This window comes from Rousettus aegyptiacus, unplaced genomic scaffold (genome assembly GCF_014176215.1).
Source record: "Rousettus aegyptiacus isolate mRouAeg1 unplaced genomic scaffold, mRouAeg1.p scaffold_m13_p_1, whole genome shotgun sequence".
Lineage (NCBI taxonomy): Eukaryota > Metazoa > Chordata > Mammalia > Chiroptera > Pteropodidae > Rousettus > Rousettus aegyptiacus.
In genome coordinates, this window is record NW_023416284.1 from 37,568,652 (window position 1) to 37,580,223 (window position 11,572).

The 11,572-nt window shown below is 33.1% G+C and overlaps 1 protein-coding gene across 3 annotated transcripts in view; it reads left to right on the forward strand.

Moving 5' to 3' along the window:
* The window catches only part of PRKAA2 (protein kinase AMP-activated catalytic subunit alpha 2), a 56,657-nt gene extending 46,272 nt beyond the window's left edge, over positions 1–10,385 (forward strand). For all 3 annotated transcript variants that reach the window (XM_036234446.1, XM_036234453.1, XM_036234449.1), the window contains exons 8-9: positions 1,474–1,600; positions 2,824–10,385. In XM_036234446.1, the coding sequence (XP_036090339.1) occupies positions 1,474–1,600; positions 2,824–3,062 (366 nt within the window). In that variant the 3' untranslated portion in view covers positions 3,063–10,385. The remainder of the gene's footprint in view (positions 1–1,473; positions 1,601–2,823) is intronic.
* The last annotated feature ends 1,187 nt before the right edge of the window (positions 10,386–11,572 follow it).

An 11,572-nucleotide genomic window follows, 5' to 3' on the forward strand; every position in this document is an offset into this window, starting at 1 on the left:
TTAAGTGGTCTTGATGCTTCTGGCTGATAAACCTCATTCTTTGCAATAATATACCACATGCATGCAAAACACTTATCTGTAAGAAAAAAAGTGTATATGTTGAGGACCTACATATTTTTGAATCACAAACTAGCATTTTTGGCAGAGAAACAAAAGGTAATCAACTTGAAGTCACCCGTTTCAGCATTCATTATAGTAATAAAAAGTCGTGTGTCTTCAAAGATACATGTTTTTACTTTTATCTCTCTTTTACGGAAGGTTTTTTTTTTGTTTTTTGTTTTTTTTTTTTGCTTTTTGCCTATAGCTGTATCAGCTAATGGTCAATACAAATTATACCATCAGGCTATATTTTGTTCGTTCAACAGATATTTTCTCTAAGTTGAGAAAAATCTCCCTTATTTGGCTGGTGCTTTTAATCCTTAGTTATGGTGTCTTTTTCTTGCTCAACCCCACATTTTACTTTTTTATTAGTGCTCCAATTTATTTTAATTTTATTTGTGTATATATCGGGGGTGGGGGGAGCATTTTTTCATTTCCGTAATCCCTATAACTCTTGTTCCTTTCTTGAGGATTGTGAATGTATTTTTAAAGGTAGAAGAAAAACACTCAAACATACCATGTAAATGTTCACTTGACATGTTTGAATAAATCAGTCATTTTCATTTCATTATTTGTACATGAAATATATAAATAAAATTTTTCTTTGAAACCATTTAAACCACAGTTTTCTGTTGCAGTTTGATTTTAGTTAAAAAAGAATTGTTAATATCTTTAAAATTCCTTGCAGAAAAAATTTTGGAACTAATTTGATGGATGTTTTGCAAACCCAGGATCTTCTTTATCTGAGCTGCAATTTTCTTTTCTTCAACAGGCAGATAATACCTTTCTCCCAGGATTATTGTGATACTTAAATTTTGTGACAATACCTGTTACAGCGCCTGATGCAAACTATTAACATGTTAGTTGCCCTTGATACTTTCTACTCCATATTCATAAGTAAAATATTCAAGTTGAGGCTGGGCAACCAAAATTATTATTGGTGTTTTAGAGTAAGGCATGTCTAGAATGATGGCTAAATGCCATATAATCTCTGAGTTCCCTTTAAATTGTAATTGCTATACTCAGTACTATTGGCGGGGATTGAATAAATACTCACCTACCATGTAATATTAAAAAAAAGATCATTCAAGTCTATGGCCATGCCACCCTGAACACGCCCAATCTGCCTGATCTTGTCTGATCTTAGAAGCCAAGCAGGGTGGGTCCTGGTTAGTATGTGGATGGGAGACCACCTAGGGAATACCAGGTGCTGTAGGTTTTTTTTTTTTTTTTATAAAAAGGTCATTGAAGAATTTCTTCTCTGCTCCACCTCTGTCAGTCATTTGTTTTCATATTCTTTGCAATAAAAATAGGAAGATATTTTGTAGTTTGTTGTTTTTAACATTTTTCCTTAAAGAAGATTTCCCATTTTAGGTAGTGAATGCATACCATCTTCGTGTAAGAAGGAAAAATCCAGTGACTGGCAATTATGTGAAAATGAGCTTACAACTTTACCTGGTTGACAATAGAAGCTATCTTTTGGACTTTAAAAGCATTGATGGTAAGGAAGCTATGCAGAGATGAGCTCTGAGAAGATAAAACTGGGCGCTAGTTGACAGGATGTTAAAATCATCTCAAAGACATGGTGGGTTGCTCTTCACTGGTTTTTAAGTGATCTAGATTGAGCTAAAAATGTAAATGTGAAATGAGGAGGATCAAAGACACACATCTCAAATCCAGCACTTACCCAAAGGAAGTGCTTCGTTGGCATAAAAAGTGTCAGCTGTAGAACAAAAAACAGGGAAGCAGTTTTTACCTAAAATTAGCTGATGTTGCAGGTGGTCACATTTTCTTATTCATATTTTATTACTGTTAGTGTTATAATATCTAAACTTCCCATTCATCAAATTCCTTCATCTTGGTGGCCAAGGTGACCAAACAGGCCTCTTTTGGGACTTAGGTTGGACTTCGGTGCCTGTGGCTGTCCAGGAGCCAAAGGAGTTGAGGGACGAGGTTCTGTCTGAGTATTTACTGTGTGCCAAGGATTACACTTGGGTGAACCAGATGTGCTTGTTTTATTCAGAGGCCCACGTGGGATAAAACTGAATAAACTGAGGATCAAGTGCTGGATGGAACAAGAGGAAGACTGAGTTCAGATATAAGGAAGTCGATTTAAACAGAGCTTGTAAATTTCATTCTTGAACTACCATCATAGCATTGTTTGTATGGTCCCCAGACCACTTTCATCAAAATTATGCAGAGTTCTTATTAAAATGCAGATTCTTGGGAACTGCTCCCACACCTACTAAATCAGAATTTCTGGAAAACTGGCATCTGAATTTTTAACAAGATTTCCCTTGTTCCACCCTCAGGCAATTTCAGTGTACACTGAAGGTCAGAACTACTGTGTTTTGGCAAGTTTTATTTTTACCTGAATGATTTTTTATTGATATGCTGTAAGAAAAGCCTTCAAGGATTGTGTTTTCATATGCAGGGTATTCATTTGATTTCAAGGTTAATGCTGAATCCTGTATTGAAAAGGATCTAGGGGCCACCTTTTGACTGTGTGGAAGTATTGTGATTGATTAGTGATGTTTTTCTCCATTGTGGGAGGAAAGAAGTATTATCACCCTGCTCCTAAAACACCGAAATATGACATTCATTGTTAGGTTGCCTTTGGTCAGATGTGTTTACTTACTTAATATTCTGAATATAGCATCTTCATAGGAAGGGCTGGGGCAAATAGACCTTTCAGATAAATTGCTCTTCTTTGGTCCATTTCAGATGAGGTGGTGGAGCAGAGGTCTGGTTCCTCAACACCTCAGCGTTCCTGTTCTGCTGCTGGCTTACACAGACCAAGATCAAGTTTTGATTCTGTAACTCCAGAGGGTCATTCGCTTTCTGGCTCTCTTACTGGCTCCTTGACCGGAAACACATTGTCTTCAGTTACACCTCGCCTGGGCAGTCACACCATGGATTTTTTTGAAATGTGTGCCAGTCTGATCACTACTTTAGCCCGTTGATGATCTATCCCTAGTTTATATCTTTCTGTTACCGCACTGTGAAAATCAGATATATTCTTTAAATTATTATTTTACTTATGCATATCACATACTCTAAAATGCTGATTGACAGACATGAATATTGCCAGGGGACACTCAATGCAATTGAAATCACTGAAAACGAGTTTGACATTTTATTTACCTGTAGAAATATGTAATTTCATTTTGTCTATGATAGGCAGAATCTTTGATAGGTGAACATTGATGAAGATTGTTAATTTAAAATCGTGAGTTCACTACAGATGATTAGCACACCTTCACTGGTTAATCATCTCAAAGGTTGGTTTGGCAGCATCTCCTTGCTTTACTCTTTAGGTAAATTCAGTTTACTTCTAAAAATTTCAGCAGGCTTTAAGCTGTGTTTATGCACCTAATTCTTTTGCATAAGCAGATTTAAAAAATGTAACAACTATTAGTAGTATTTAAATGTTAACTTCTTAAAAGCCTGCCCTCAAAATATCAGAAGCCAAGTTCTTCTAATAGTTTTCACCTAGTGTTTAACACATGGGCCGTGGTCCTGTAACAGGACTGTGCTTTCCTTGTTCCTTAAAAACAATGATAACCGACTAGAGGTTTTATCTTGAGATTTCTGTGAATAACATATTTATTTTGAAAGCCTTCAAGATTCTACTCAGTATTGGAACATCTGGAATTGCAACGACTTTTATCTTTTTCATAAACATATCATTTTAAAACATGACTTCAAAACCTACCTTTTTCAAATTCTTTTTTGTTCTATTTATTTTTGTACTTTCCAAAATGTGATGAAATAGTTACATGAAACAAAGCGAAGTATCAACAGTCTCTTTAAAAAGAGCTCTTATCTTTGATTTCTTACTGGGTAGTTGGGTTTCTGTGTGTGTGTGTGTGTGAGAGAGAGAGAGAGAGAGAGAGAGAGAGATTGCATCTCACATGTTAGTTAATTCTTCATCTGAATAAGTTTGTTATTGCAGCCACCCCCTCCCTCATCCTAGTCACCTTTGTCTTTGTTTATTGTTGAACCCTTAGAGGCTGATTGGTTTAGCTTTTAAATATTTTCTGATTACCTTTCTTTGTTTTATATCTTGGTTGCTAGCCATCCAATTTGAAAACACTGTTCTGGCCCTAAGGGCTTTTATGTACTTCCAAAGCTTGATAGGCTGTGTGGCCTTCACTGTTGCACCTCTTAGGGCAGGGAAGCCTTGAACATTAAAAAAAAAATTCTCTCGTATAAATATATGTGCTGTTTACATATATACATATATGTATTCACACACCAATGCTTTTAAAGGAAAACCAAACTTTTGTTTTGCTTTGTGCAGGTTGTGTGTGTGTGTGTGTGTGTGTTGTAATCTTTAAAAAAAAAAACACCCTATATACAGCAGAGTAGATAATAGCTTATTGATTATATTGTGTTTTAGTAAAAGTATTTAATTTTTAAATTATGTGTAATTTATCTAATTTATATTTATTCGTTTTCTTTAGTATGTTGTAATTAACAGTCTCACCTGACTTGGCCTAGAAAAGATTAAGCTCTTGAAAACAAAAGGTGACTAAGCCTTGACAGGTTTCTTTGCCAAAAAGGTTTTCTGCAGGAAGCAAATGAGAATGTTAGACCAAGTTTCTCCTGTGTTTATGGAAGATAGCTGTGTCTGTCTTTAAATAGTTTGAGTCAGGAGTTTGTAGTGTTATATCATATTGTTTCGTAGAACTTTTAAAAATACTCATTAAATGACTTTTAAAGTCTGACTTCTTAAAAGGAATCCTGGTTGGGTAAGGGTGTGGTTGCAGTTAAGAATTTTTAACCTTTGAAAGATTGCCATCTAGTGGCACCAAAGGGTGCTTTTTTTGTGTGATTATTTTTATAGAGATAAGTAGTCTTATTGTATAATTTTGGCCTCTCCAAATGTGTAAATATATCTTTTGGGAAAAACAAGGCCACCTCATAACATTTGCCTGACTATGAATGGGATGACTTTAGTCTCATTCCTTATTCCCAATGACAAATTCCCTAACAATTTTGAAGGTAGAGAAACAACAGGAAGTAATTCAGTGGCATTTTAGTTTCATTAGTCTAATAATTCAGATATTAGAAACATATCAAAATTATATGGATGGTTATCATGTTTTTTGAGAGTTAAAATAATTACTGTTTGCTCATTCTTGCCAGTATTCATGATTATCTACAATTTGGTAGTTACCTGTCAAAATTTTAGGAAAATGAACGGTTACAGTTTTGATTCTTGCATGTTTAAGTTTTTAAAAGATAACGTTCTATAAATCTTGAACTGTTATTTATTTGAGAGAAGATTAAAGAAGGTTTATTAGTCCAGCATAACAGGGACTAGAACATTGTCAAAGGGGGCTTTTTGTTGCTAATGAGTAGGGAAGAATCAGTTACTGAATTCCCACATTTTAGTCTTATAAACTGGTTAATTGTGGATATGGTCTTTGGTAGATAGGTCTGGGGCAAGACCTTTCTTCCAGTTAAAATTCTAGAGAGCTTCTTTTAGTAGATTGTAGATAAAGCCATATCATGGAAATGGACTCCAGAGGATTCTAGAATAGCATTTCCCAAATTGTATTCTGTGAGATTATCTGCCCGTCCCCCTGCCCCGCAACAAAAACAAAAAATTCTATTTGAACAAGTTTGGAAAATGTTTCATGCTACCTTCTTGCTAGAGGATGACAATGGATATGAACATTAAAGACTCTGATAAGTCCTTCTGTGGAGGGAAGAAAAAACATTTAATTTTATTCAACCCTACTTTGCCCAAATTAATTTAACCATTTTAAAAAATTTACTATCTCAAGGGAAAAAGCAGATTTGGAATATACTATTTTAGGAAATTATTGTTCTAAATTGTCATAATTAGGATAATTAAGAATAAAGTAAAGACTTGCTTTTACCCCCTTTCACTTGGAGAGAATCTGGTTCAAAATCAGAATAATTTCATTTTTACCTGTGGACATACTCATCTTGAGCAAACGCTGGACTAAATAGAATTATGTATGTCTGCAGCTTTTTCATAGCACCATGATTTTCTTAATCAGGTTGTGATTGGGAGCAAAATTACTTTTTGTGTTGAGTGAAGAACTGAACAATCTTGAACAAGATCACTTGTAAAAAGTATTAAGAGATTAGTGACTAATGCTTATGGCTGTATGGATGATGAGTCAATATCAATGATTCTTACTTTCAAAATGTGTAATCAGTGAACATTTTCCAAATACTTATAGTTAGATCTAATTTCTATTATCCTTTAATGTAGGAAGAAACATCTCAAATAGAATTTGTAAAAGGAGAGGTAGGCAAACTATTATAAGTTGAGTTTTGTTTTCATCAACAAACTTTTAGAGACACTTTTGTAACCTCTAGTGTTTGCATTCCTTGATACTAGCTATCCATCAAGAGAATTCAGGAGCCTACATTAATCAGAAATGGTAGTATTTCAATGTCAGGGAATTGGCTATATGTAGTACAGACAATTGTCCATTTTCTGCATGTAGGTTATCCATGACAGTTCCGTAACTCTGGGTTTGCTTTCTCTTATTCCCTAGCCAATTTGTACTCAGGTAATACAAATTGATTTTTAGTATTAGACGAGACATAATTGACAAAATAATCATAGACAACTGTTACAGATTTTTTGATGATTTATCTACCTATAGTCTCTGTTAGTGTGCAGTATACTGAATTAATAAGCACTGCAGTTTTAATTTATAAAATATAAAACCTTGGAACCCGTTTAACACATATATTATATCTTTGTCTATTCACCAGTTAATAATTTAAATCTTATTAAAAGTGATGAAATCTTAGTATCTAAATGCTAGACATGTTCACAACTTTGTTTTTGTTTGGTTTTAAAGACTCCCCACCTTTTCAACTTGGCATTTCTTTACCTGGTCATCCTGTCACTCTGTGACTTTTGAAATAGGGAATGTAATTTATTTTGGTTATAGTTCTCAGAGATTCTACTTTATTAGAAATCTGGATGAGGGATATGTGCAATCTGTTGGTAAGTTACATCCGATGTTGGGGTTCATTTTTGTAACCTCTAAAATGGGAGGGATAGATTAAAAGACCTCTGAGATATCTTCGAGCTTTAAAGTTATGTCTTATATGATTTGTGTTAGTATCCACTTTTCATATATTTAGTTTTTATACTAGTGCGAATGTTCTATATATGTTTGGTGAGGCATTTTAAAGGTATGTATATACTTGAATATTTTTCTAAGTACAGCTGCCCTCTGGAATACAAATGGCAGAAATTATCCAGACAACTAAGTATGTTAAAACATCATGTACACTTGACATAAAGCAAAACATATTAATTCGAAAGTGATGGAAGTGTTCCATACATTTTCATAATGATTGTTAGATCCAGAGACCCTCAATATTTATTAACTTAATGTCTTGCAGTAACCTTGTGAGGTAACCACTTTCCAGATAAGAAAGCAGGACCAGAAAGCTCTTCATAAAGATTTAATGCCATACAGGTATACAGCAATGATCACTGCTCTTCATGTGAAACATCTGAGTAGTTGAGTAATAAAAGTAAACACAAATGTATTGCTTTCAGATCTTAGAGTGACATAATGTAGTCTTAATTGATTATTTCTTAGTTTAATTATTTGAACCAGTTGATTGTACTAACTAGATGTAATTATCAGAAGTATTTATGATTAGCATATTGATTTTTATAAGTACTTTTAAGTTATTGAGGGTGCTGCTTACTACTAAAGGAACTTTTTAGGACATGATTCTCTTATTTACATAGTTCTTATAGTACAGTCTTTTTCAAAAAGTAAAACCAGTTTCAGCCCCTATCTTAAATTATTATAGTTTTGACTATTATCTGAATCAGGCTTATCTAAATTTCATATACAGATTGATAACTTTTCATTTTGTATGCATGTTAAGTGATAAAACACTTTTCATAGAGAACATTTCTATTCACAAACTACCTAATTATTACCAGCTTGATAGAATTCTCTCAAACCTTATAAAACTTTGAAATGTAATTTGTTTTATGAGCTTTAAAAATTATATAAACCTTGTTTAAACAAGATGCCAGTATCCTTGACTAGCCTTTCCCACATATAATTATGATGCATTTGATGCCACTGAACAGTAATAGCAAAGAGAACAAGACCCACAGTCTAGACTGGATTGAGTTTTAATTAAACTTCTTCAGCTATAACTTGATAAGAATCAGGCTGGTCTAGAAGTTATCAGACTGTGGGCCTGTATTAATTTTGTGAACCAATGTTAATGTTTACTGCCAGTCTTGCATACCAATGCCAGTTTGCAGCTGTTAACTGTGTATGTGACTTTTGGTAACTACCGTTTATATCTAAAGTAGTTAGATTTTATGGAAGTAGTTTATGATTATTTGGACAAGCAGGGTAGGTAAATTTCAGTTACATTTAAAGTGCAATTAAGGAAATTCTAGAGTAGAGTGCTCTTTACAGGAAAAAAAAAACATTTGTAGAATATCCTAGCATGAAACCTTTTTTGAGCATTCATATAATTTTGACAAGGTTCATACAGTGTGATTATTATTTTTTTGTATATTCAGTATTTGCCATTTTGTGTTGATTTAAAATTTCAAGGAAAAATAGAAGTGTTCTAGCCAAGGAGAATCAATTGTATAATTTTTTGCTGCTAATTTACACATGCATTTTTTTTACAGCTAAAAGTCTCTTTTCAATAAGTTTTGTGACAAAGGCCACTTTTCTAGACAGATGACGTTTTCGTAAAATAGAAAAGAGAAACAGATCCACCAATCTAAAAAATAAAAAACAAAAACACTTTAATTGTGCCTTCTCTTTTAAATTATAGGAACAGTAATAATTAGTCGAAAACTTATTTGAACTGTATTTTCTTATGTTCTGATTTCTCGCATTTTTCTTTGTATTTGCCCTCCTCAGATGTTCACATTGTTTTTCTTTTTGTCTTTTTGGGTTCCTTTGGCCTAACCTCACCTTGTCACAAACAGAAATTGTTCACTGATGTATTTTTCTACTACTTTTACGTTGCTTCACTTTTTAAGTCACCTTGGTAAAAGTTTGGCTGCCTTTTCATGTTTTTAAGATGAATGCAATGAATAGCAATTTTTATATTTCAGCCCCTTAAAAAGTTTGTGAAGGAAAGAAATAATGCAAAGAATATATTCTAATTTGGAATGAGTCTCAGTTTGGCTGCTGTGTCAGCAGGAAGTCACATAACCTCATTTAGTTTTCTCATCTGCAAAATGTGGATAATAACCTACCTCACAGATGTAGGTGAGAAACTGAAAGCCCTTGTTAAAATACAGGGTTTATCATCCTCATATTTAATGTAAATCCTCTTTTTTAAAAAAATAGATATCTTTGATACTGATATCTTGATTTTAGGTAAGTCTTATGTGGTAAGAATATAGTGGTAAAAGTGTTTTAGACCACGGTTTCACAAATTATGGTATTCTTATTTTAAGCAACTTAAAATATCTTGAAACATTGAATATTCAGTTATTAAATTTGTCTTCTGTTGCAACAAATATTCAGAACTTCTTAAAATGTCAGCTGAAGCTGCCTTAATGTACTAATACAGCTTTCTGTCAAGGCTGTTCACAGATCAATGGCTGTACAATGTTGTGTTTAATGTAATATTGTTATAGAACTGTAAATTTGATAAGCATAGTAATCTTAATATCATTTTAAGAAGAATGCTTGTATTTATCATGTATACATAAATGTCATACAGTGGATTTTGAATGCAACAAATAAAACTGAAAGTTGACAGTCAACAGTTTATGTCCATGACAATCAAAAGAAAATGTAAGATTGGATATTAAGTATTCAGATTTTTTTTTTTTAAAGAAGATCCTGTATTCTTTTTTATTTTTGAAAAAAATAAAATTCCATAGGCTGGTACATTAAATCACTGAAGCACAGAACTATTAAAAACATTTTTTTAACTGTTGAAATTGGGATCACTTTTTATAATTCGTTTTAGGAAGAAAAAGACCAGATTCCATTGCTTTTGTGTTTTAATAACCATAAATTCAAATTTCAGTTTTGTTTGTTATGACTTATTCGTGAGTGTTCAGTGATCAGTGGGAAGGATGTGTCTTTCTGTAACTGTGTGGTAAAGATGTCTTTTTGAATTATACAACATTCACAGTTATAGGTTCACCTTAGTTAATATTTGCACTGAACAAACTCATAGATAACACAAAAGAGAACAGCAGCCTGCCTGATTGCTTATAAGCTTTCTTCACAAAATCAAATTAAACTGTCTGGTTAATTTGAAAGCTATTTTTGTTTCTGTTCAGTCATTAAGCTAATATTCTGCACGTCAGTGAATAATTAAAGAAAGCTGTTGTAGAAGAACGTTGCCTAATGATTCCTCGGAGATTTCATACTATCTTTGTCCACTTTTGCTTCTTTGTTGTACATTGTAATTTCTAACTCTAGCCATTGTGTTAGTTTTCTGTTGCTGCCATAAGAAATTACTACAAACTTAATGATTTTAACAATGCAGTTTTTTTATTATTATTATTGAGGTAACATTGGTTAATAACATATAGGTTTCAGGTGTAGGACATAATTTAGCATCTGTATACACTATAGCAGGCTCACCACCAAGTCTAGTATCCATTGATCACCATGTGTTTGACACCATTTGCCAATTTTACCCTCACTCCATCTTCTTACCCCTCTCATAAACACTAATCTATTGTCTGTATCTGAGTTTTTGTTTTGTTTGTTCATTTATTTATCTTTTGTTTTATATTCCACATATGAGTGAAATCATGGGGGTTTTTTTGTTTTTTTTTTCTGACTTATTTCACTTTGCTTAGTACCCTCAAGATCCATCTATGTTTTTGCAGATGACAATATTTCATCTTTTTTATGGCTCAGTAGTATTCCATTGTGTGTGTGTTTGTGTATATATGTATATATACATATGCATATATGTGTGTGTGTGTGTGTGTGTGTATACCACAATTTCTTCATTCATCTATCATCGATGGACACTTAGATTGTTCCCATATCTTGGCTATTGTAAATAATGCTGTAATAAACATAGGAGTACATACATCTTTTTGAATTAAGTGTTTTTGTATTTGGATAATACCCCGAAGAGGAATTGCTGGATCATATAGTAGTTCTATTCTTAATTTTTTTAAGGAACCTCCATATTGTTTTTCATAGTGGCTCCACCAGTTTACATTCCCACCAATAGTGTTCAAGGGTTCCCCTTTCTCCATATCCTTGCCAGTACTTGTTTGTTGATTTACTGATGATAGTCATTCAAACAGGTGTGAGGCGATATCTCATTGTGGTTTTTACTTGCATTTCCCTAATTAAATGATGTTGAACATCGTTTTATGTGCTTGTTGGCTATCTGTCTGTCTTCCTTGGAAAAATGTTTCTGTTCATTTTTTTTAATTGGGTGGTTTCTTTGTTGTCGTTGAGTTGTATGAGTTCATATATTTTAG